The 24493-nt window shown below is 61.5% G+C and overlaps 2 protein-coding genes and 1 long non-coding RNA gene across 11 annotated transcripts; 2 read left to right on the forward strand and 1 right to left on the reverse strand.

Moving 5' to 3' along the window:
• Positions 1-1541: 1541 nt before the first annotated feature.
• LOC134732080 (uncharacterized) lies at positions 1542-7250 on the forward strand. Its single transcript, XR_010115014.1, has 3 exons — positions 1542-2988; positions 3072-3140; positions 7175-7250. It is a non-coding gene; the product is annotated as an uncharacterized lncRNA (long non-coding RNA).
• On the reverse strand, positions 4081-11860 carry DDX51 (DEAD-box helicase 51). Of its 5 annotated transcripts, none has more exons than XM_055239753.2 (15): positions 11557-11860; positions 11301-11473; positions 10326-10476; positions 9875-10020; positions 9717-9788; positions 9448-9554; positions 9095-9203; positions 8872-9017; positions 8428-8617; positions 8218-8333; positions 8021-8137; positions 7696-7797; positions 7470-7533; positions 7244-7378; positions 4081-6907 (listed from the first exon to the last, which is right to left on the reverse strand). In XM_055239753.2, the coding sequence occupies exons 1-15, from the start codon at positions 11858-11860 to the stop codon at positions 6881-6883; spliced, it is 1959 nt and encodes a 652-aa protein (XP_055095728.1). In that variant the 3' UTR covers positions 4081-6880. The 5 variants fall into 5 exon arrangements, with proteins under 5 accessions (XP_055095728.1, XP_063470877.1, XP_055095726.1 ...); XM_063614807.1 differs by having other exon boundaries at positions 7696-7800; XM_055239751.2 differs by having other exon boundaries at positions 8872-9041.
• NOC4L (nucleolar complex associated 4 homolog) lies at positions 11557-18226 on the forward strand. Of its 5 annotated transcripts, none has more exons than XM_055239758.2 (15): positions 11557-12126; positions 12375-12495; positions 13089-13195; positions 14786-14893; positions 15147-15296; positions 15393-15492; positions 15585-15619; positions 16110-16160; positions 16251-16362; positions 16761-16821; positions 17037-17147; positions 17263-17423; positions 17525-17607; positions 17871-17984; positions 18069-18226. In XM_055239758.2, the coding sequence occupies exons 1-15, from the start codon at positions 12010-12012 to the stop codon at positions 18186-18188; spliced, it is 1551 nt and encodes a 516-aa protein (XP_055095733.1). In that variant the 5' UTR covers positions 11557-12009; the 3' UTR covers positions 18189-18226. The 5 variants fall into 5 exon arrangements, with proteins under 5 accessions (XP_055095733.1, XP_055095738.1, XP_055095737.1 ...); XM_055239763.2 differs by having other exon boundaries at positions 11924-12126; positions 16311-16362; XM_055239762.2 differs by having other exon boundaries at positions 11924-12126; positions 15204-15296.
• The last annotated feature ends 6267 nt before the right edge of the window (positions 18227-24493 follow it).

Consider the following 24493-nt stretch of genomic DNA (forward strand, 5'->3'; position numbering starts at 1 on the left):
TGTTTTTGAACACCTAGAGCCTTGTGATCAATTTTCGTACACATTTCTGTTGCACAGAAGTATGTGGGAGCTGTCAAAGGATTCCAAGCCTAAAATACATTAGGACTAAGTCTGCGGGAGAACGGAATGGAAATACAAAACCAGAATAAGGAGTGTTGTGGAACTTGGGTTGTTAAAGAGCAGCTCAGTTGTGTGGCGTTGAGGCGAGGCGGGGAGTGGCAGCCCACGGAGGGTCGGGCTCTCGGAAGCAGTGTCCTGACTTGCATGTTAGTCCCTGCGGGCTCTGTTCTCATAGCCCAAGGCACAGTTTTGAACAGGAGGCGCATGGTGTTCAAAGGCCACTGGTTTGGAATATGAGCAGTGCTTTCGCCTTTTGCCTGCTGGCCTCAGAGCCGTGGGCTTGGTGGGCGGTGATTCTCTCCCACCTTATGGGAAGCGCTGTCACCTGGACCAGGAGCTGTAGGCCCCACCAAGAAGAGAACTGCGAGCAGCAGCAGGTGCATTTTAGAAGGTTCCTTGAGCGGGAGCAAGGCCTCCTTTTCTGCCCACGGTCACAGGACAGTGGTAGAACCTTTTCCCTGTCACTTTTGCGACGGTCGTCTCCAGGTGTGGTCCAGGGGAGCTGCTCCCTCAGGGCCGCAGCCCAGAGCAGCCGACACCCCCGGATGCCTCCCATGAGCCCCGCAGCCCCCAGGCCTTCCTGGAGTGGGCACCTGGTGTTGCCTCCCACCCTTGCCCGGCACAGCCCCTGGGAGCAGGAGCCATGGGGAGGGCTGGGCTCAGTGGTATGTGCCAAACCGCTGCGTGGAGCCTGGGCTGACTTCTCAGGGTCTTGGAGCAAATGGCGTGGCCCTTCCAGGAAGCCGGGCCACCTGGCTCAGAGATGCCAGACCCTGGCCAGCAATGGGGCTGCCAGGGGCGGGGACGCTGGGGGAGCTAGGGGTGTGGGCCACCGTGCTGTCTGCCCCGGCCTGGCGGCCTCGCCATAGCAGAGTTGAGGCTGGGACGCAGATGGGGGAGACTGGATGCGTGCGCCTCCTTCCTCAGCCACGGGAGGACGCGGCCCAGGAGCGCAGCGGGGCCCACGGGGGAGCCTTCGGATGCGGCTCGTCCCTGCCACCCGAACAGTGGTTTCTTTTTCTTTCCCACGCCTCCCCACAATGATGTGGACGCCACAAGTGTCATTGGCAAGGGAGGGCCTTGGGTCAGGGGTGCACTCCTCCAGAACCAGCGTGGCGTTCCTCTGAAAGGCCTGAGAGGCTACCCCGACCCTCGACTTCTCTCTACTTATTCAGTAAGGCCGGGGAGCGCCCGGGGAGCCGCAGCAGGCAAGCCACACGCAGGCAGCACACCCCACCCACCGTCTCCCCGTGGGGCTGGACAGGCACAGCTGTGCTCTGGTGAGGCCATGCCCTCCTCCGCTCCCCCACAGCCGTCCTTACTCTGTGGGTGTGGCCAGTTTTGCTGGCTGTGCCTGCAGCCTGGTCTTGTGCCACCCTCCAGAGACATGGCTGCCACCCTGACCTGGGCGGGAGCGTGGGGGTGGTTCTGCTCCTGAGGCCTGGACGGGGGCTCCTCCTGCGGAGACTGGGCCCAGCTGAGCCTGTGGGTCCACCTCTCGATTGCCCAAGTTTGCATCTATCCAGTGACAAGGACCATCTCCTTGGAGCTGGGGCTGATGCGGGGGCTAGGACAGTTTGAGTGGAGGTGGCTGTGGGCCTTCCAGGCCCAGGACCCTGCCTGTGCCCTGGCAGGTGGACTCGCTCTGCCTTCCGTTTTTGTTTTTTTTTTTTTGAGATGGAGTCTCGTTCTGTCACCCAGGCGGGAGTACAGTGGTGCGATCTTGGCTCACTGCAACCTCCACCTCCCAGGTTCAAGCAGTTCTCCCACCTCAGCCTCCAGAGTAGCTGGGATTACAGTCATCTGCCACCACGCCTAGCTAATTTTTGTATTTTTAGTAGAGACGGGGTTTCACCATGTTGGCCAGGCTGGTCACAAACTCCTGACCTCAGGTGATCCACCTGCCTCGGCCTCCCAAAGTGCTGGGATATAGGCATGAGCCACTTGCGGCCAGCCTTGCTCTGCCTTCCTGACAGTGCAGACCTCGCTCCTGGAGGGCTAGACCCCTCCGACTCGCCCTAAAGTCTCTCAGCAACTAGAATGCACGGGGCCATTCGGAACACTTACATCTGGAAAGGTGAAGGAGGGGTTGGCCGCCCCTCCACGGCTCTGCCATCTTCCGGCTCTTTCTCTAAGGCCTGTCCTTTGAGTTCCTAGATGAATACCCAGCAAGTCACAGTTCAGGCCTAGCAGCCGACTGGCCAACGGCCAAGAGCAGCCTACCACTGCAGCCTTCCAGGAGAGAGGCCCACCACTGCGGCCCCCAGGAGAGAGGCCCACCACTGCCGCCCCCCGGGAGAGAGGCCCACCACTGCCGCCCCCCGGGAGAGAGGCCCACCACTGCCGCCCCCCGGGAGAGAGGCCTACCCTCTGCGGCCCGCCGGGAAGGCACTGTTTCTGCCGTCCCCCATGTCTGAGGTTCCCAAGGCCACGGGGACCCCACCAGTGCAGGCCCACATTCAGGTAGGGGAGGCTCACACTGTGCCCCTCCCACGTGGCCACACGGGGTCAGGCCAGTGGCTGATGTGCTCCTTGCTGTCATTATCCTACTTTCTTTTTTTTTTTTTGAGACGGAGTCTCGCTCTGTCGTCCAGGCTGGATTGCAGTGGCGCAATCTCGGCTCATTGCAAGCTCCGCCTCCCGGGTTCACGCCATTCTCCTGCCTCAGCCTCTCTGAGTAGCTGGGACTACAGGCGCCCGCCACTATGCCCGGCTAATTTTTTTTGTATTTTTAGTAGAGACGGGGTTTCACCGTGGTCTCGATCTCCTGACCTCGTGATCCACCCGCCTCGGCCTCCCAAAGTGCTGGGATTACAGGCGTGAGCCACCGTATCCTACTTTCAAGACTCACCTGCTTCCTCCGTAGAGGTAAGGAGACGGGAGTGTGTGGACAGCTCAGGCCCACACTGCACATTGAAGGTCCCTCCTCCCTATTCTGGTGCTCCATGAAGGTCGCAAAGAGCCCTCGAGGCCCAGCCACAGACACCTGCCTGAGCCCTCAGCAGCTGGTGGCCCAGCAGGTGAGTGCCCACCATCCTGTTGCCGGCCTGGCCCCGGCACACCCCTCAGCTCCCACCCCACCCCCTCTCGCCTGGTCCCCACCATCACCAACAGCTCTGTCCTCCTGTTGCCCCTCCCCCCTCTTCCTTTGTGTGCTCAGCTGCTGTCCCTCCCGCTCCTCTCCCCTCTCACATCTCTTCTCGAAACTCTGGGGAAGGATCCAGGCCCCCATGCTACTGTGGAAGGGCCAGGACGGGCCTGCCCAATGCGCCACAGATGCCCCGGTGCCTGCTCCTCCCACCTCCCCGAGTGTGCCCCGGTGCCCGCTCCTCCCACCTCCCGAGTGTGCCCACGGTGCCCGCTCCTCCCACCACCCACCTCCCGAGTGTGCCCTGGTGCCCCCTCCTCCCACCACCCACCTCCCGAGTGTGCCCACGGTGCCCGCTCCTCCCACCTCCCACCTCTTGAGTGTGCCTGTGGTGCCCACTCCTCCCACCTCCAAAGTGTTCCCCAGTGCCTGCTCCTCCCACCTCCCGAGTGTGCCCTAGTGCCCCCTCCTCCCACCACCCACCTCCCGAGTGTGCCCGCTCCTCCTGCCTCCCAAGTGTGCCCCAGTGCCCGCTCCTCCTGCCTCCCAAGTGTGCCCTGGTGCCCGCTCCTCCCACCTCCCTAGTGTGCCTGCGGTGCCCGCTCCTCTCACCTCGAGTGTGCTCACGGTGCCCACTCCTCCTACCTCCCGAGTGTGCCCGCGGTGCCTGCTCCTCCCACCTCCTGTGTGTGTGGCCAGGCCCACGTCTCATGTCTGCAAACCCAGCAGCACTGAGCCATTATCAATCCACGATAAATGGCAATCATCGTGAAGCAGCCTTGTGGTCTGGGGTAAATACCAAGGTTCTTGGTCTTATGGCCAAGGAGATCGAGGTCACGGACACACACACACACACACACACACACACAGAGTGAGTTTGGAGCAGAAGTTTAATAAGCAAAAGGAAATAACAGCTCTCCGTCGCAGAGGGGGCCTGAGCAGGTTGCCAAGTTGTAGTAAAGATGTCAAGGTTTCTTTTTTCTTTTTTTTCTGTCGCCAGGCTGGAGTGCAGTGGGGTGATCTTGGCCCACTGCAACCTCCATCTCCCAGGCAAGTGATTCTCCTGCCTCAGCCTCCTGAGTAGCTGGGACTACAGGCACGTGCCACCATGCTCAGCTAAGTTGTGTATTTTTAGTAGAGATGGGGTTTCACCATGTTGGCCAGGATGGTCTCGATCTCCTGACCTCAGGTGATCTGCCCACCTTGGCTTCCCAAAGTGCTGGGATTACAGACCGCACCCGGCCTGTCAAGGTTTTTATAAATGGGCTAGTGACAAGGGGCTAGAGGAGGGATGTCCTGTCCTCCCGGGGCCCAAGGATTTAGCTGGGACCGGGTGTGCTATTTGTATAATAGAGACTTTCTATCAGACTCTTAGTCTGTGTTGCTCTGTGACGCTTTTCTGGGAGGGTCTCTGGGTCTGTTCCCAGACATCATCTTGGGGTTACAGGCACCCCTCGCAGTCTGCTTTTAGCTTCCCTATCATCTTAGTGCGCCTAAGGGGAAAGGAATGTGCTTATTAGGGTCCACTGTTTATTGCGGCCCATTGTGGAAGTGTGAAGTTTGGTGATTACCCAGGAGATTCCCCCCGCACTCCTTCTGTGCCTGAGCTGTCTCATCTGTGATTTACGGTCTGCTCTTTCTGGCTGCTTGTTGTGAGAAGTGATTTTGAACTCAGAGATTAGAAAGGGAGCTATTTTGAGCTGCTGTTTGTTGAAAGGCAAGTTTCCTGCTGGGGACTGGCTTTACCCCGTCTACCTAAATCCTTTCTTTCTGCTTCCTCTAACAGTCGCCTTTGCGTTCTGCTGGCATTTGTTTGACACAGTCCACAGGTTCAGTGGTTGCATCTCTAATCAGCTGTCAGTCCCCGTCCTAGACGTTCTTTGCATCTAAGCTGAGGTCTGAATTGAGGGGGGTGGGCTGGTGTTTCCCTCACAACTCCAGTGAGCCGGGTGTGGCCATGGCCTGCGTCTCTCTGGCGGTTAGTGATGGTGGCATTGTCCACCTTATTCCAACAAAGCACTGGACTGAGAGAATTCACACACCGTATCCACCCAGTCCATGGTTTTTAGTAAAAGGTTTACAGAGGTGAGCAGCCATCACCACATACGATCTAAGAACATTTTCATCATCCCCAAAACAAACCCCACACACTGGCCACTGTTTCCCCAGCCCCAGCCCCCAACCCCCCCAACTCCCGGCCCCAGTGCCCTTCAATCTCTGGCTGTGCCTGGGACACTCCCTATAGCCGGAGCCTTCCTTCACTTAGCGTCGGGTTCTGGAGCCTTCCTTCACTTAGCGTCAGGTTCCGGAGCCTTCCTTCACTTAGCATCGGGTTCCGGAGCCTTCCTTCACTTAGCATCGGGTTCCAGGTTCATCCACCTGGTGCCTGTGCTGGTGCCTCGCTCCTTTTTCTCTCCTGGTGTGGATTTCCCACGTTTTATTCTCCATTCATCAGCTGATGGACATGTGGTTAGTTTCTAGTTTTTGGCTACTGTGAACAGCGCTACTGAGAGATTTGTGTACACGTTTCTGTGTGGATGTAGGTTTCACTGATCTGGGGTGTACAAGGTGCGTAGGAGAGGAAGTGCTGGGTCATAAGTGACTCTGCATTTAATGCCCCAAGGCTTTGCCCAGCTGTTTCCACGTGACCCTCCCACCAGCAATATGTGAGGTGTGCACTGAACAATCACAAGGTTCACCAATCTGGGGAGGAGAGCTTTTTTTTTTTGTTTTTTGACGGAGTCTCACTCTGTCATCCAGGCTGGAGTGCAGTGGCGCAGTCTCGGCTTACTGCAAACTCCACCTCCCGGATTCACGCCATTCTCCTGCCTCAGCCTCCAGAGTAGCTGGGACTACAGGCACACGCTGCCACGCCTGGCTAATTTTTTTTTTTTTTTGTATTTTTAGTAGAGATGGGGTTTCACCGTGTTAGCAAGGATGGTCTCGATCTCCTGACCTCGTGATCCACCTGCCTCGGCCTTGCAAAGTGCTGGGATTACAGGCGTGAGCCACTGCGCCTGGCCATTTTTTTTTTTTGAGACAGAGTTTTGCTCTTGGTGCTCAGGCTGGAGTGCAATGGTGCAATCTCAGCTCACCACAACCTCCACCTCCCAGGTTCAAGCCATTTTCCTGCCTCAGCCTCTCAAGTAGCTGGATTACAGGCATGCGCCACCATGCCTGGCTAATTTTGTATTTTTAGTAAAGACAGGGTTTCTCTATGTTGGTCAGGCTGGTCTCGAACTCCTGACCTCAGGTGATCCGCCCGCCTCAGCCTCCCAAAGTGTTGGAATTACAGGCGTGAGCCACTGCGCCTGGCCAAGAGCTTGATTTTTAACATTAGCTCAAGGTTAATCCCCCCAACTCTCAGCCAAAAGCATGACAGGTGCCCGCATCTGTTTGGGAGTACTCTTCACCGTTTTACTAAGGCTTCATTGCCAGCGGCCATCCTGACGTTCACACTGTGAAAGTGACAGGCCTTAAAGTCTCCCATCTGGGTGGGTGCTTGAGCTCTGACGCCCGGGCTGCCTGGCGCAGAGACCACGTGCTTGGGGAGGAAGGCTGTGTCCACTGGGGGATTCCTTTCCTCACATACAGCATCCAGTGATCAGCACTGGTCTGGAAGGAGGGTCAGGGTGGTGAGCGTTCAGTCCCTCCGGCCCTCTGAGCCCCAGCCTAGGCCGCCTTCTGCTTGCGCTCTTCCTGTGGAGGAAAGGGGAGGGCTCAGCACCACACACTCCTTCCCCTCATCATCTGTAGGGCCCCGGGCTCTGCTCCTGGAACCCTGAGGACGGGAAGCCCTGTGCACGCAGAAGCCAGGCCTTGGCCCCGCTGACAGCCCTCCCTGGGGCCGTGTATTTCCACCACTGGTGCCCAGGGGCTCCCCGCCCTTGGGCCAGAAGCTCGAGGACAACTTGTTTGACCCTCTGTTGCCTTCTCGCTTTCCTCTTTTTTCCTCTTTTCTCCAAGTGTGGTCACGACGCCCTCTCTGCAAACGCCCTCCCCAGAGGGTTTCATGCCGGACTCTGCTGCCCTTACCTTGACGGACTCCTCCAGCTGGGACAGGGCCTCCTCATACCGAGGAACCAGCGGCTGCAGCAGCTTGGTGGAGAACTCGTGCCGCTGCAACTCAGGCGCCCCAGCTTCAGTCAGCATCCGGAGGAATCTCCTCTCCTGGAGGGAAGCTCATGGTGGAAGGGGGTTCTTGGGCCAGCCCCTTAACACCCTCTGGCAGCAGAAACTCCCAAGACCCTCGCAGCCTCACCTGCACTTTCAGGAGCAGCGTGAAGGCCTGTCCAGTTTTCCCAGCGCGGGCTGTCCTCCCAACTCTGGAATCAAACACGGCTATCTCCAGACTGGCCCTTGAGCCTTCAGGAGTCTGACGGAACGACGGCTTCTCTCCACACCAACCCCACCCCACACCAGGCAGGACAGTCCCACATACAACGCCCAGGAGCTCACAAAGCCCCAGACCCCCCACCGACGCTCACCGGTGCACATAGGTTCTCAGGTACTGGGGGGCATCGTAGTTCACCACCAGCTCCACACCCTGCACATCGATGCCTCGGGCGGTGGCGTCTGTGCTGATGAGCCTGCTGGGACACACAGCATTGTGGGCCTGACGTGCTGGGAGCAGGGGCCGTGGCAGCACCAGCCCTGCGGGGGGCAGCTCAGGCCTTTCTGGGAACTGGCTGCCACGGAGCCAGAGCACAGGAAGCCAATTTGCAGAAGGAAGCACCTTTTAGAAAGCCCCAGGCTGACCCTGGAGTGGGCACCCCCACCCCACAGAGGCCTTGCTCCTGCCCAGGGACTCACAGCTGGATCTTCCCCTGTTCAAACTGCTTCAGGATCATCCTCCTCTGGCCAGGCCCGTAGCGCGAGGAGAACTCAGCCACGTCCACGCCCCCAAAAGCCTGCACCAGCAGGAAGAACCTAGGCAGAGAGAAGGCTGCAGCCAAGTGACGCTGGGCCCAGGGGCTGCCTCTGCCGCCCTCGCCCAGTCAGGGCCTCACCTGTGGGAGTTCTCTCGGGAGTTAGTGAAGCAGAGAACCCTCGAGAAGCCCATCTCCAGGACCAGGTGCAGGACAACCAGCGGCTTAGAGCTGAGGCTGCAGGGCACGTAGTGGTGCTACAGGAACGGCAGGAGATAGGGGTAGAGGTAGGGGTTGGTTAGGGGCCCCAGGCTCCCGCGCAACCCTCTGCCCACACGGTATCCCACTCACCGTGAGCCCAACAGGGAAGGCATACTTCCCTGAGTCCCCGTCCCCATCTGTATCTTCCAGGCCCCTGTGTGCTAGCCCTGTGGAGAAAAGCCGGGGCTGGTGGAGGCCCAGCTGCTGCAGCTTTTCGGGGTTCTGGGTCAGAGTAGCTGAGAAGAGCAGCTTCTGCAGGGGCATCTGGGGACAGCAGGTGCTGGAAGAGAAGGGGGTGTTGCTGGCACCCTGCCAGAGGCTGCCCCAAGCCTCCAGGGAACAGGATTCCTCATGCTACGCACTGGAGAGACTGCTGCGGACCAGGGGCAAGGTGGGTCCAGCTCACATGACAGAACGATGCAGTTCTGTGCACCAGAGCTCAGGCCAGCCTTGTCTCTGCAAACTCAGAAAGGAGAGCTGTGTGCAGAGGCCTCTGCTCAGGGGAGGCCAGCACCTGGGCATGCTGCTGGATACCTGGCGGCTGTCACAGCCTGGGCCTGCCTTCGCTGGAACAGGGCACAGGGGTCCGCGGAGTCCTCGCTCTGGAAGGCAGCTGCCACCACCCGCGGCAGCCAGGACTGATGCATGCTGTCAATCATCCGGTCAGCCTCGTCGATGACCTGCAGGAGACAGGGAGCCCGGGACTGGGTGGCGTGGCCCTGAGCTCAAAGCCCAGGCCCCTGGGGCGGGGACCTACCAAGAAGCGGAGCTGCTGGAGGCTGAATCCTGGGGTCTGGTCGATGTGATCCACCAGGCGGCCGGGGGTGGCTACCACGATGTCAGCCAAGCAGCGGTACCCATCAGCTCTACAGACCAGAGAGCGGCTCGAGAGAAGGAAGCTTTCTCAAGGGCTTCCGGACAGCAAGATGCTGCCTTACCCCACAGCCCCGACTCCACCCCACATGGGAAGTGGGTGAGTGGGAGTTGCTCCTCCTCACGGGAACCAGGTGGTTAAACATGGTGGCCCCTCCTCTGCTCCTACAGTGCCTCAGGCCACCTGCAGGGCCGAGCAGGGACCCCCTGAAAAACCCGCACCCTGACACAACCTACGTTTTCTGGACGAGGCTCTCCTGCTCCTTGGCCAGAGACTTCTGTCCCGTAACCAGGGAGACTCTCAGAGGTGTGGCATCTGTGTAGATGTTGAAAACTTTGCTCACCTGCAGGAGAAGTCTGTCACTGGCTTGGAGGTAGCTGGTGTCCCCCTACTGCAGCAAAAAGGCCCCCAGATCTAGTCTGGGTTCCCCAGAGGCTGATCGCAATGCACTCAGCAGGGAAGCTGAGGCCGGCAGTGCCATGCTCCAGGTCTAGGGTCCACGTACCTGCTGGGCCAGCTCCTTGGTCGGCAGCACGACCAGGGCACGGATGTGGCAGACCACTCTCGACAGCAGGGCCTGAGGGGGAAGGGGCGCCTGCATCAGCAAGGCTGTTATCTGCCCTCTGCACACCCGCTGTAGAGAAAGGGGACCCTCACACAGACCTGCACCACAGGGATGACGAAGGCCAGTGTCTTCCCACTGCCTGTCGGGGCAGAAACACAGAGGTCGCTAGGCCGGTAGCCGCCTCTGCCCACCAGAAACCCACAGGCCGCGCTCTCCAGGAGGGCGGGAATCACAGCTGCCTGGACTGGATGAGGAAAGGCGAGAGAGAAGTCGTGTTTATGCCTAGGCCTAGGCCCGCCGCTTCCCTGCCTGTGACCTCTGGGCTGGGCTGCTCTGCTGGAGGCCTGGGAACCACTCCCCGGTGGGATGGCACCAGGGCCCAGAGGAACGCCAGCCTCAGGAGACCCAAGTGGGAACCATGAACTTGAGGGTGCTGAGACCACACTTGGCACCGACGTGGCAGGGACGCCTGACCCATGGCCACTCACAGCCTTGTGTATGGGTGCCCTGGGAGGTGTTTCCTCAGCTGCCTGCCCGGGGCTGGGGCACCTGGAAAGTAGGACGAGATGCCGTGTGCCCGCAGCTGCTTCTGCAGGTCAGGATGGACCTCAGGGATGTCCTCGATAGGAACCAGGTCTTCAGTGACGTTCTTTCTGACACAGCTAGGCTCAGCCAGCCACCTTGGCAGGAAAGGCTGTACCTGCCATCAAGAAGAAAGAGAAGCCAGGTGAGTGCTTTCCAGGCTGTCTCGCAGAAGCCCAGGGTGGAAGAAGCTGGAGGAGGGAGGCTGGGAAAACCTCCTCTGTAGTCTCCAGCTCCTCCTCAGCCCCAGGATGCGCTTTCCATACAGCCTTCAGAGAAGTTAAGCAGCAAAAGCAGATGCCACTCCCTGAGCAAACTCACCCCGTAGCCTCCCATCAACCCACAATGGCACCCACCCTCCCGCAGCCAGGAGGTCCTGTGACCTGGCGCTCGCCTGCCCCAGCCATGCCGGCGTCTCTGCCTTGAGGCCTCTGCCTGGCACCCCCAACCCCCAACCTTGACCTGGCTTCAAGTCTTTGCATCCCAGTTTAAAGAGAATCTCCTCCACCTGCCCTACCTAAGGTGCCCGAGCACTCTGCCAAACTTCTCGCTTTCTTCACCTGTCCCGCAGGAAATCTCTTTACCGAAAACCACCCATGCTAAGCAAAAACACCAACGGCCAGGGGCTTGCAGAACGGCCTCTGACTTGCTCCTGACGCGGTGAGCGCACAGCAGGAAACCCCGCACGTTCACGCAAGCACATCCTGCAGGAGAACTAGCGCGGCGCGGCGGGAAGACAGGGACAAGCCTAGCAGAGGAAACGGGAGCTCTGCAAGTGCAGGACCCAGACCCCTAGGGGATGAAACTGCCGGCCTGGCAGCGAGGCGCGGCTGTGACCCGGGAACATTCGCTGAACGAAACCTTCCGGGGCGACCGCCGCACTTAAGAATCCGCGCAGCCTCCCCTCCCACGCCGACCACCCTCCCGCCCGCCGACACTCACCTTCGGCGCCTTCTTCCTCCCGAACCCCCCCAGCACCAGGCCGGGGACCAGGGGTCCAGCCGCCTCCTCCAGGGTCCGTCCATCTGGGGCCGCCTCGGCGCTGGCGCTGCGCTCCCCCGGCGCCTCCTCGCTGCTCCCTGCGCTGGGCTCCCCCGGCGCCTCCTCGTCGCTTTCTGCGAGGCAGACACCCACCCGGCAGCGCGTCAGCACCGAGTTGCCGGCGCCCCGGAGGGAGCCCGCTTGCCCCGCGGCCCACCTGCGCCCGCGTCCCTGCCGTCCGCCTTCCGTCGCTTTCCCTGCCGCGCCTCCGGGCTCCCCGGCTCCGCGTCGTTCACCCGCCGCCGCCGCCGGGGCCGCCGTCGCCGCCTGGTCGCCGGCTCGATCGGTGCAGCCGCCTCGGTCGGCGCGGGCTCCCTCTGCTGCTGCCGTTCGCGGGCCCGGCTCTGCAGCCGCTCGAGCAGCGCGCGGGCCCTGCCGTGCGTCCCGGCCTCCGCGCCCTCCGGCCCTGTCGCAGCTGCAGCATCGGGGCCCGGGTACCGCGCGACGTAGAACAGCGCCATGGCCAGCGGCACGCCTGGGACTCGGGCTCCGCGCGAAAGATGGGGATTTGGGTACGGCGCGTAGAGATGACGTCGGGCTCTACGCGCTGTGGTGACGTCACGGGAGCGCCGGCGGCTGGGAATCCTCGTTGTCCCGTATTGGCGGCAGCATGGAGCGGGAGCCGGGGGCAGCGGGCGTTCGCCGGGCTCTGGGTCGCCGGCTGGAGGCGGTGCTGGCGAGCCGCAGTGAGGCCAACGCCGTGTTCGACATCCTGGCCGTGCTGCAGGTGGGCCTGGCGGCGTCGCAGGGCCGGGAGTCTCGCAGGGCAGCGAGACTTGAATGGGGGGCTGCGGCTGCAGGACCCCAGGAGGTTCCGAGACGGCTTTGGAGGGTCAAGGTGGGAGGCGTGTGGGTCACGGGTCGGGGGTGACGGGGCTGGCGTCCCAAGGGGGAAGGGAACGGGTGGGGGGCAGCCTAGGCAGGGGCGAAGGTGACAGTTCCCGGCTGGGCACGCTGCCGCCGCCTCTCCTGCAGTCTGAGGACCAGGAGGAGATCCAGGAAGCAGTCCGCACGTGCAGCCGTCTCTTTGGGGCCTTGCTGGAGCGGGGAGAGCTGTTTGTGGGCCAGCTGCCCTCTGAGGAGATGGTCATGACAGGTGAGCCCTGGAGCGCCCTGGGGCTGCTCTTCTCTTTCCGTGGGTCGGACGGAGGCTTTGTCACCGTGGGATGAGCGCCCCCAACCCTGGCACAGGCCGTGCAGGCTGGTGGGAGGACACACCAAGCCCACCGTGGAAGATGGATGGTGGCGTTGGGGCAGGGCTGATATGGGTGACATGGGTGCCCTGCGGCTGAGTTTAGATGAACACTGGACAAGGTACGACTTTTTGTGTGCTTTGCACCCCTTTTGTAATTTGACGTTGACTGATCTTGACACGGTCGCTTAAACTCAGAGCTTCCTTTATGTCCCCATTCTGGGGACATCAGGTCTTGGAGTAAAGTGAGGGGATGTGGATCCTGCCCCTGGCAGCTTGGCTGGGGCAGTCCTGGGGTAGGAGCTGCTCTTCCTGTTTGCAGGGCTCAGGGAGCATGCTGGTCCTAGCACAGATCTGGGGGCCATAGCGACCTGTTTCCACCTGTGGAGGCTGAGTAGAAGACAGTGGGAGGGTGGAGCCAGGCCTGAGATTTTGGGCTGGGTCCAGGGTAGCATATGTGGGCCTCATGTGGGCTGACCACCCTAACCTGTCTGCAGGGTCCCGGGGAGCCACACGGAAGTACAAGGTGTGGATGAGACACCGCTATCACAGCTGCTGCAATCGCTTGGGAGAGCTCCTGGGCCACCCCTCCTTTCAGGTCAAGGTGGGTCATTGGGCTGGCCTCACCCTTGTCCATCCCCTGCACCCCCACTCCCAGGCTATCCACAAAGCAGAGGTCTGGGGCTCCCACAATTGTCCAGGGAAAGCTGCTTACTTCATGGGAGCGTCACCTTGTGGGTGTTCAGTTCTGTTCAGAAACGTGGCTATCGAGTCCTGTACTGAATATTGAAGAGGCAGAACCCGTGTTCACCTCCAGTGGCATCCACGGGGATCTCTGTTTGCGCAGAGCACACACACCAAGCCTCGTGCCAGTCCACAGATGTGTTTGCTCAGCCCACACTGTGGTCTGCAGCCATGGGAATGCATTATGAGCTTTCTTAAAATCTGTATTGAGGAGTAACTGAGGCACTTTACCGTTTAAAGCTGACAAGTTAGCATATGTTACTGTGTTCAGAGTCGTTCAGTGGTTACCACCATCCCAGAACATCTTTATCGCCCCAAAAAGAAATCCTGCACCCGCCAGCATCGCTGCCATAGTCCATCCCTTTCCACACCCAGCACCAGGCAACCACTCATTTACTTTCTGGGTCAGTGGGTTTGCTTTCTCTAGATGCTCCCCATAAGGGGGATCGTACGGTATGTGGCTTCTTCCACTCATCCGTGTGTTCGAGGTTCGTTCTTTGTGGCTGAGCAGCATCCCATCATATAGCACAGTACGTGTCGCTCAGCCGCTGGTGTGTTGCTGGGCATTTGGGTCATTCCCACCTTTGGCTGTTACGAACAGTGGACTGTGAACGTTCACGTACAAACTTTTTTGTGATGTTTATTTTGCTTGAGTATGCCTTATCAGTGGAATTACAAGGCCACACAGCAGCTGTGGGTTTAATGTTCTGAGGAACTACATGACTGTTTTCCATAGCAGCTGTGCTATCTTACACTCCCGCTGGCAGCATATGAGGGTTCCATACTCCACATCCTCTAATTATAGCAGAGCTGCAGACTTTTAAAAGTTGGGGAGATACCACATGAAAATAACCTGTTTCCACCTTCTCACAAAGAAATAATCAGCTCTGTCAACACTGGGGCCTAAGTTTGTTCATGGCTGCGACTGGCTGGAGGGTGAGTCAGGGACAGCTCTGAGACAGCCGTGTGCTCCCGTCATCCTGCACGTGGCTCTTTTGCTTTGTGGTGTCATCTGCCCGGGCCCTGAAAGCACTGAGTCTGCCACCCTGAGATGAGAGCTTCTGAGCCTGGGTCTGAGTTGGGCACCATGCTGGCGTCACACACCTGTGTTTTCACAGCTGTTCCCAAGGGTTATGGTGGCATTCCCGTGATACAGGTGACGAGGGAGCGGTCAGGTGGCCCATAAAGCCGACCTGGGCTGTGTGCCCTTCCCCCGCCAGACTCTGTCGTGAGCACTGGATCTCTTTAACTCAAGATCTTGTCATCTCCATGTCACGGGTGGGACACGGAAGCCCAGAGTGGCATCTGGCGGCGTGTGGAGCAAGAGAAGGCCCGGCCACCCTTTTCTCAGCTCTGGGCCTAGGTGTGAGGGGCTCCCTGACTGGGCTGAGCTCTGGGCCCATCCGTGGGGTGAGGGTGTCACAGCCACCCTGCACTGCCCCCTTCCCAGGAGCTGGCCCTCAGCGCACTCATGAAGTTCGTGCAGCTGGAAGGAGCGCACCCCCTGGAGAAGTCCAAGTGGGAAGGCAACTACCTGTTCCCCCGAGAGCTCTTCAGGGTGAGGCCTTGCTGGGGACTCCCGGAGGGCCTGGCTGGCTGGCCAGAGCCCAGGAGTGGGGGCGGGGCCTGCTGAGCTGAGCCTGGCTGTTGGCTGGGACACTCCTGCAGCTCCTGTGCGTGTGGGTTGCCTCTCATGGCCCACCCAACCAGGAGGAGTCTGGGTGGGGGGCTTGGTGGGGCGGGGCTGCCTGCCTGGACCATGCTGGCCTGTGCTGGGCCGGGCAGGGCTGCTCACTGGTCCTTGCCCCCAGTTGGTGGTAGGAGGCCTGCTCTCTCCTGAGGAGGACCAGAGCCTGCTCCTGTCCCAGTTCCGGGAGTACCTGGACTACGACGACACCCGCTACCACACCATGCAGGCAGCCGTGGATGCCGTGGCCCGGGTCACTGGCCAGCACCCCGAGGTGAGCGATGGGGTCTTGTCGCCAGCATCATGCTGTTGCCTCCCGGGGAGGCAGGGACGGGGGGTGGCATCCAGGTGCTCAGGCCCGGCTCCGCAGGTGCCCCCCGCCTTCTGGAACAACACCTTCACGCTGCTGTCCGCTGTGAGCCTGCCCCGCCAGGAGCCCACCGTCTCCAGCTTCTATGTGAAGCGCACGGGTGAGTGTCCTGAGGGCCAGGGGTGGACAGGGCTGGGCCTTGGTCTGCCTCCCCTGCAGGTCAGGTGACCTTTGCCCTTGCTTTCCCTGCAGAGCTGTGGGACACCTGGAAGGTCGCTCACCTGAAGGTGAGTTGCCTCCGGAGAGCCGGGCACCCTCCCAGGCTTGGGGGGTGCATGTGGGGTACATGTGAGACCCCCTGGAGGCTGCCACCTTCCTCACCAGAGGAAACTCCCAGGGTACAGGTGTCAGCTCGCACGGCCACTGGGTCACTCAAAGAAGTGTGGGAGGTGACGAGGCCTGTGAACTCGGGGCCCTCCCTTGGGTCAGAGGCCACCGCCTCCTCTCAGAGTCTGAAGTCCCCCGTGGGCTGTGTTGGGCTCAGCCTCCTCTTGGCCCTCGTCTTGCCAAGGTTTCTTTCCTGGCTGTTCTGAGACCCCAGCCTCGAGGGCGAGGCGCTCCTGACTTGAATGGGGACAGGAAGAGGGAAGGTGGGGTCAGAAGATTGGAGAGCGGGCTTGTGTTGGCTCAGGCTGGGCTTCGGGGTGCCCTGGCTGCTGCTTGGGCTCTGGGTCTGGGGTGGGGAGGGCGGCGAGTGCAGTCTGGACCCCGTTGCAGGAGCACAGGAAGGCTTTCCAGGCCATGTGGCTCAGCTTCCTCAAGCACAAGGTAGGGGCCAGGCCGGGGGTGGGGGCGGGGGCGGGGCCCAGGTCTGCCCAAGGGTGGAGGCCTCACCCTGACCTGCGGGCCCTTGCCCAGCTGCCCCTCAGCCTCTACAAGAAGGTGCTGCTGATTGTGCACGACGCCATCCTGCCACAGCTGGCCCAGCCCACGCTCATGATCGACTTCCTCACCCGCGCCTGCGACCTTGGTGAGTGCGGCCGCCTCCCCCACCCCCAACCCCCTCGGTGAGTGGGGCGCCTCGCTCTCACCCCCAACCCCCCTTGGTGAGTGCGGCCGTGTCACTCACACCCCCAGCCCCCTCGGTGAGTGCGGCCACCTCACACCACACCCCCAACCCCCCTTGGTGAGTGCGGCCGCATCACTCACACCCCTAGCCCGCACCCCGCAGCACCTCTTCCCTGATCCCACAGCCTCCACCCCCCACTCCCCTGCCCTGCATGTGGCCTCCAGCTTTGTGTCTGTGGGAGCTGTGGGAGGGGACAGCAGGGGCAGGGGCCACACTCCACAGACTTACACTCAGCGTGGGCAGGGGGTGGGGTGGGAGCGAGGTCACTGCAGCTGCAGCCTGTGTCTGTCTGTCTGCAGGGGGAGCCCTCAGCCTCTTGGCCTTGAACGGGCTGTTCATCTTGATTCACAAACACAACCTGTGAGTGTCGCCAAGGGTGCAGGTCTTCTTCCCAGTCCGCCCAGCCCTGATTCTCCGTCCCCTTCCCACCCTGCCCCACGGGGTCCCCACTCTCCTCACAGGCCATGGTGTCGGAGCCCTAGGCGGGAGGAAGGGGTGCCGAGTGAGACCCTGGCCTTGGAGGCCTCAGTTCCCGGGCCCTGCTCCACCCACTGCTCCTTCCCCCCGGCCCGCAGGGAGTACCCCGACTTCTACCGGAAGCTCTATGGCCTCCTGGACCCCTCTGTCTTTCATGTCAAGTACCGCGCCCGCTTCTTCCACCTGGCCGACCTCTTCCTGTCCTCCTCGTGAGTACCAGGGCACCTGGCTCTGCCCTGCTCTATGCGGCTGCAGCCTAGGGCCAGGGGAGGGTGGCGGGGGCTAGCAGTCCGGGCCCTGTCTCACAACCACTGCCCTGCCCAGCCACCTCCCTGCCTACCTGGTGGCCGCCTTCGCCAAGCGGCTGGCCCGCCTGGCCCTGACGGCTCCCCCTGAGGCCCTGCTCATGGTACTGCCTTTCATCTGTAACCTGCTGCGCCGGCACCCTGCCTGCCGGGTCCTCGTGCACCGTCCACACGGCCCTGGTGAGTCGCAGGGCTCTGGTAGGCTGGGCTGGAGCTGGGGCAGGGGTGCCTGGTGCCCTGGGGAGGTGGACGGCAGACAAGGGCCCGCGTCTCATTCCTAGAGCTGGAAGCCGACCCCTACGACCCTGGAGAGGAGGACCCAGCCCAGAGCCGGGCGTTGGAGAGCTCCCTGTGGGAGCTTCAGGTGAGGGCGCTGTTGCCATGCCCTGGGGCCTCCCGAGCCATCCTTCGGCCCCTCACAAAGCCCAGCTCCCCTTGTCACCTCCTGCACAGCCTCGTGTGGCGTCTCCAGCTGGCCACCTGGGTCTGTGGGTGCTTGGTGCTTGGCCTTCTCCCATGGCTCCGCCCCCACCCCGCCCACTCTGGTTGGGAACACAGGGAGGCAATGGCTGGGGGCGCAGGGTGGGGGCCTGGGGCAGCTGCCCCTTCACGGCCCTGCTGCCCCAGGCCCTCCAGCGCCACTACCATCCCGAGGTGTCCAAAGCTGCCAGCGTCATCAACCAGGCCCTGTCCATGCCCGAGGTCAGCATCGCGCCACTGCTGGAGCTCACGGCCTATGAGGTGCGGAACTGGGCCGGGGTGCGAGGGCCTGGGCCACAGGGCGCTGAGCCAAGCCTGAGAGCCCCCGTCATTTGTTCTTTGCAGATCTTTGAGCGGGACCTGAAGAAGAAGGGGCCCGAGCCAGTGCCGCTGGAGTTTATCCCAGCCCAGGGCCTGCTGGGACGGCCGGGTGAACTCTGTGCCCAGCACTTCACGCTCAGCTGACCCTGGCCCACCTGTGAATAAATCTCAGCTGACCCCGGCCCACCTGTGAATAAATGTTTTTGCAGGAAAGCAGCTCAGGGAGTGTGGACCGGGGCGGCTGGATGCCTCTGCCAGGCCAAGGGCCTCACCAGGCACATGGCAAAGCGAGGCCCCTGCCGACTCCACAACCTGGGAGGGGATGGTGGGGAACCTGAGGCGTGGTCTTTCCCAGGGCCTCCGGCCCACCAGTGTCACAGGTCACCCGGCCTCCCTCACCTCCCGGCCCCAGTGACCTCCCTGTTGCAGAGCTCGGGGCCTCTGCTGAGGTTACACTCCAGACACCTGGGAGGGAGTGGAGCGGGGGGCGCCGGTGGTTCTCTCTGCCTGGGTCCGTTGTGGCGGGAGGTGTATGCGGTGGTGTGTACGGGTATGGTGTGTGTGGGAGTGAGGGGAGGTGTTGGTGTGAGTGGGGGTTCAGTGTGACTGGGGGAGTTCAGGAGTTTGGTGGTGAGTAGGGGGTGTTGGCGTGGGGAGAATTGGTGTGAGTGGGGAGTGGGTTTGAGCAGGGGGTGTTGGTGTCAGTGGGGGGTTGGCATGAGTCAGGGGTTCCTGTGAGTGTCAGCATCCCACCCTGGCTGTGTCCTGCCGATCCCGCCTTTGTTCTGGGAGCCCCATGAGGCCCCCAGTGGATGCCGCGTGGAGTTCCAGGTGGATCGTGCGTGAGTTCCGGGTGGGTGCTGCGTAGATTACAGGCAGTGCCTGGGCCCCTCTGGAGTTCCCCCCCGCCCCCACCCCTGTGGGAGGCCCTGGTCCAGCTGCAGCACAGCCTTGTTATTGGGGTGTTTATTTTTAGGGGACACAATTTATACCAAATGAACTAGACTTGCTGTCTACACGGGGACCCCCAGTTTCCCTGTAACAGTCTGCTTATTCGAGGACAGAGGGTGGGTCGGGGCACTGGAACGGAGCTTGGTGTGCGTGGACGTGGCTGGGGAGGGCGGGGAGTGCCTTGGCTGCAGCTTGGGGGCGTCACCCTGCTGGCCCAGCATTGGCCGGGGACCCTCTGTGTGCCCAGCGGGGTTTTGGGGAGCAGAGTGATGGTGGGGAGGGTGCCTCTGCTCCCAGCATCCCCCTGGCTGCTTCCCTCTGCCCCAGCGGGCTCCTCAAGTGAACCGGCTCCTGCCCCAGGGCCTTCGCACCAGCCACAGCTGTGGCCTCTGCCGCTTTTCCCTGTGTTGCCCTGGTTTGAAGGCCCCCCCGCCCCCCGCCGCCGCCGCCACCGCCACCGCCACCGCCACCGCCACCGGGAGGCCTTCCCTGGTACACTGTGCATAGTAGTCCTGCACAGGCGCCCCTCTTTCCCCACTCTTCACGCTGTCCCACCCGAGTCCCCTCAGCACTCAGGTTGCAGCAGGGCAGGCAGGGCCTGGCCTCTTGCTGTGTCCCGGGCAGCCTGTCACACCAGGTACGCTCCAAAGCACTGGTCCCCGTCCCCGCCCTCCCAGGGCTCCTGGGGCAGGGCTGGGCCGTAGGTGCTGGCGTCCTGAGCTCATGCGGCCACCAGGGGCCGCTGCAGCCTTGTCCGGGCCTGCGGCGCCCGAGCTGCCCCTCCAGGTTCACCTCACCAGGCTCTGCAGCATTTCCCACTCGGATTCAGCCAGGGCCTCCCTCCTGCCATCACGGAGGGTTTGTGCTGGGCTGTTAGGCCGATCTCAGATGACAAGCGAGGCCAGGAGGAGAGCTGGCTGCCGGAGTGCAAGCACCTCGCTGCAGGCAGACACTCCAGGCTCACTCTGCTGTGGGCTGAGCTGGGGCCCCCAGAAGACGCACTGAAGTCTTAGCCCTCAGGGCCTCGGGGTGGGAGGTCACCTGGAGATGGGGTCGTTACAGAGGTCATCAAGGCTCGGATCCAGTACGGTGAGGTCCATGTAGCTGGGGGGCAACCTGGACACAGGCCAGGGGAGGGAGAGCAGCATGGGAAGGGGATAGGGGATGGTGGCGTCTGCAAGCTAAGGAGAGGCGGGAGGAACCTTCGCTGCCAACGCCAGGATCTGGGACTTCAGCCTCTAGAACAGGGCACGGTGTCAGCTGTTCGGGCCGCCCGCTCTGTGTGCTCCTTGGTGATGGGAGCCTGAGCTGACTGATGAACCGGGCTGAGGCTCATCAGGAGCCAGGCAGGTGACAGGTGGTGTGGGCTGGGCCTGGGTACACGGGAGCAGAGGGGACAGAAGCCAGGCCTGCTGAGCAGGAGCAGGTGTGTGGGGGCTCCAGGGCAGGGGGGAGGCTCTGGCCCAAGCCTTCTGGCCACCTCGTGTCCTTGGCCTGCAGGCCTGTGATGTTCCTGACCTCGGTGCATCTAGGTCTGTCCAGGAGGGCTGTCGTGTTGCCTGACCCAGCCGGCCATCTGTAAACAGGGCCCCCACAGGGCTGAGTGGAGCTACGTGGCCCTGGAGGAGCCAGGCCGGGGCCTCTGGGCTCACCTGCTGGGTGACGCTCTGTGGAGAATTGAGGGGGCTCAGGGCAGGAGGCTCGTGGTAGGAGGCTCCAAAAGGGGTCTGAGTGGCTGGGACAGCCTCTGTGACTTGGGGGTGAGAGGCCGGAGGGCCAGGCTGGCTGTGAGGCTCCTGGCCCCGCTGGTTACAGGTCAGACTGTGGCAGCTCTGGGACCACCCCAGACCCGGCTGACTGTGCAGGTCTGGGCTGGGACCTACATGTCAGGGAGCTCCCAGGTGGGCTGTCACCAGTGTGGATGCGGTGGTCCTCCCTGGCTGCCCCTATGTTCCCCTCCCCGACTCTGCCCCAGGCCTTCTGTCCGCTGCTTCTGTTAAGCAAACTAACAGCAGCCCCCGGCCTGGGCCTTTGCCCCGTGCCCTCTGTCCAGCCCACTGCCTCCCAGACAGTGTCTCCCTGCGCCTTCTCCCTCCAGTCTGGGCTCGGTTGGGGGAACTGCTGGGTTCCATTAGAGGCTGTTGCAGAGGGTCTTGCAGGATGCTCACCGTGAATATTTAGCAACAAGTCAGGATTGGGTCCCAGAGGCCGGTGGCTCCCGTGCACCCAGCAGGCAGGAGCCCCGGGAGGTGGGGGCAGCCAGGCCACTTCCAGCCTCGTCGCCCTGTGGGCAGCACCCACCTCCCAGAGTCCCCTTGGGCAAGGGAGTGAAATAGTGATTTTCCTCTGCATAAACCAACAGGCTTTTCCCTAATTAAAACAGGGCTTCAGTTTTATTTATCATTTTTAAATGACAAAGGTAATGTAAACCTTACAATCAACGTTCAAATGAAAGCTCAGCGCACAGAGAAGTTGGAAGAGTCCCTGCATTTCCCCGTAAACCACCCCTTGCTGTTTGGCCCGAGCCTCAGTTCAAAGCTTTGTTGCGTATCTTTTTTTTCCTTCTGAGCTTTAGGATTCTCATCGCAACGATCTGCAGAGTGGGTCACGGAGGCCCTGCAGGCTGCCTCTGAGGCATGGCGAGGGCCAGCGGCCGTGGCTTCTTGGCCACTCCCTTGGGCATCTCCTGCCATCCTTCCTTCGCTGTGTCCAAAACAGAACCTCAGCCCAGCCGCCTGCCCACACCCCGTTGCCCTGGGAAGCTCTCGGTCCCCCAGTGCGGAGCCCCCATCTGCCAGCACCACGAACGTGCCACTGGGGACGCCACCACCTCCTGGCTTGAGTTTGAGCTTTTTAAAACCACTTCAAAAAATTCTGGATAAATGAAAACATTTTAAATGCAAGGATAAGTGCCCCATTGGCAGCATTTGGGGCAGACTGAGTTTAGAAACGAGGTGAAACTCATTCTGGTCACCATTTTTTCTTTTTGGCGCTGCGTGAGGGGGCAGCCCAGGTGTTTCCTCCCGTTTGCCCTGGGTGGTCTCTGTGGTGATGGAGTCACTCTGCCTCCTGCTCCTGCAGCCGGCACCCCCCATGGTCCTGGCTCCAAAGACCACCTGGGTCCCTGGGCTGAGGACGGCGCCTCTTCCCCGTGTCCTCAGCTCGGGCGCCGCCTCGCTTTCCACTCCCCAGATGAAATCCTAAGCCCAGTCTCGAGGCCTAAACCCACTCGAACGCCCTCCTCCCTTCCCCACACATCCGGCCTCCCAGAGTGCAGATACAGGCCTGGGCAGCGGGGACCCCGAGCTGACGGAGATTCCGTTTCTCCCTCGGCGGGAGGACGGGCGCAGAGCATCTGGAAGGCCGCCTCCCTCCCTGTTGGGTGGGTGTGCCCGGGACTTACGTCCACGCGCTTCCAGCTGGCTCATTCCTCCGAGTCAGCCAGGCTTGGATTCTGCTGTCAGAGGGGCTCTGTGTCTGGCAACCTCCACGTAACCACATTCAGTCCTCCGCTCCGTGTTCCCCGCGTGAACCAGGCATGATCAGGGACCTCCTTCACCGCCCGAGGTCCCCTCTCCCTGGCTGGCGGCCCCCATCCCTGAGAGCACGGGGACGTCCCCTATGCTGTGGAGAGCGCGTGGCCTGAGATCCAGGTGCTGCCCCGAGGAGCGCGTGGCCTCGCAGATCCAGGTGCTGCCCCGAGGAGCACGTGGCCTGAGATCCAGGTGCTGCCCACCAGGCGGTGTTAGGAGTGCCTCGTCCACAAGGGGGCCATCCTTGTTAATGGGATTCAGGCCTTTGTAAAAGTGGCTTCTTCACGTGGTGCTGAGCCGGCTGCTCTGTGGCCTTTGGCCTCCTGCCAGGTTGGGTGCAGCCAGGGGGCCCTCGCTAGAGGCTGGTGCCTTCATCCTGGACTTCCTGGCCTGCGGAAGTGGAAAGAAGACAGTGGCACTTTTTAGAAGTGACCTGTTCTCAGGTAACCTGTAACAGTGGTGCAGGACTGGTGCTGGACTGAGACACCTTCAGTTCCAGAATCTTAGAGAAATTCCAGGGGCCCCTTCAATCACCTATGAGGCCAATACCCAGCCGGCACCTGCGTGTACCCGGCGGTGTCCTCACAGCACACAGAGAACAGCACCGCACAAATGGGGTCTCTCTCCCCCTGGGCTTCCCCCGCTCCCTCCCGGTCTCCGTCTCTCCCTCTCCTCCCATCCCCCGATTCTGGGTCTCCCTCCAGGAAATGAACGCAGCTGCCGGACAACGAAGTCACAGCTACATCCGTAATGAGGGATATCTGATGAGCTGTGGAGCGCGCGTAGTGGCGATAAGGGACGCTGGAGCATTTAATTGGCCTTTAGGAAATCAGCTGCGGAGAATCAGCGGTCAGCCCGTGTGTTTCCCGAGCGTCGGTCGTGCTGGGAGCTGTGGCAAAGGCCCCGGCCGTAAGCGATTCCTGCTGGACAGTGAGGAGCGTGTCCGTTCCCTGGGGTGCCTGGGTCTCCCCCACTGGGGCCAGCAGCTCACGGTGAAGGCCATGCCGGTCTCCAACAGTGCGGGCTCCACTCCCGGCTTGGGAGGGTGGCACGGCCCTGGGCCTCCGTTGTCCCATCTACAGAGTGTGCTCCCAGGGTCTATGTCTGCTCAGAAAATGACTTCAAAACGTAATGGTGTGGAATTGCAGCAGCACTGAGTTCGCTTGTGAACCTGCAGTGTGGACTTGGTGGGGACGACTCGCCTCCGCTCCGGGTGGCAGGAGGTAGAGTTGGGTGTTGGGGGCTGGGGTCGTTAGAGCTCACCATGCAACATGACACCCACACACTACACACACACACCACTACACGCGCACACACACACACGCACACACAGGCCCTGGGCCTCCACCCAGCTCCCTCAGCACCCTCCCTGCAGGTGTGAGGCGGTGGCCCCTGAAACGCCTCTGCCCCTGCTTGGTCTTCCCGGATGTTCTGCACCAGCTTTGCTGGTGTTTTCAGGGTGCTGACAGGGACCCCTCATCCCGCAGCCTTCACAGGGGGTGGAGTTCACTCCTCGGATCTCATGGGGGCTGACACGTGTCCCCCGGAAAGAGATGTCCCCGTCCTGGCCCCCAGCACCAGCGAGTGGACCTTATTTGGAAATAGGGTCTTTGCAGATGTAATTAAGGAACCAGCTGAGATCATCCTGCCTTCGGGGTGGGCCCTCAGTCCGGTGGCCGGTGTCCTAATCAGAGGCGTGAAGAGGAGGGCAGAGGCCGGAATGATCCGTCGGCTCTGAGGGTGGAGCAGGGACCTGTGAGAGCTGGAAAAGGCAGGAATGGGTCCTCCCTGAGTCTCTGAGGGCCCCGCCTGCCCACACCTGCCCACATTTGCCCCAACCTGCCCACACCTGCCTCAGGACAGCATCTCGGTCTGCTAGCTGCCGGACTGTGATGAAGCTGCATGGTTCTAGGCCACTGGCTTGCGGTCACTTGTTGCGGCAGCTGCGGGGAGCTCACACGGTAG

Source organism: Symphalangus syndactylus, chromosome 13 (genome assembly GCF_028878055.3).
Source record: "Symphalangus syndactylus isolate Jambi chromosome 13, NHGRI_mSymSyn1-v2.1_pri, whole genome shotgun sequence".
NCBI lineage: Eukaryota > Metazoa > Chordata > Mammalia > Primates > Hylobatidae > Symphalangus > Symphalangus syndactylus.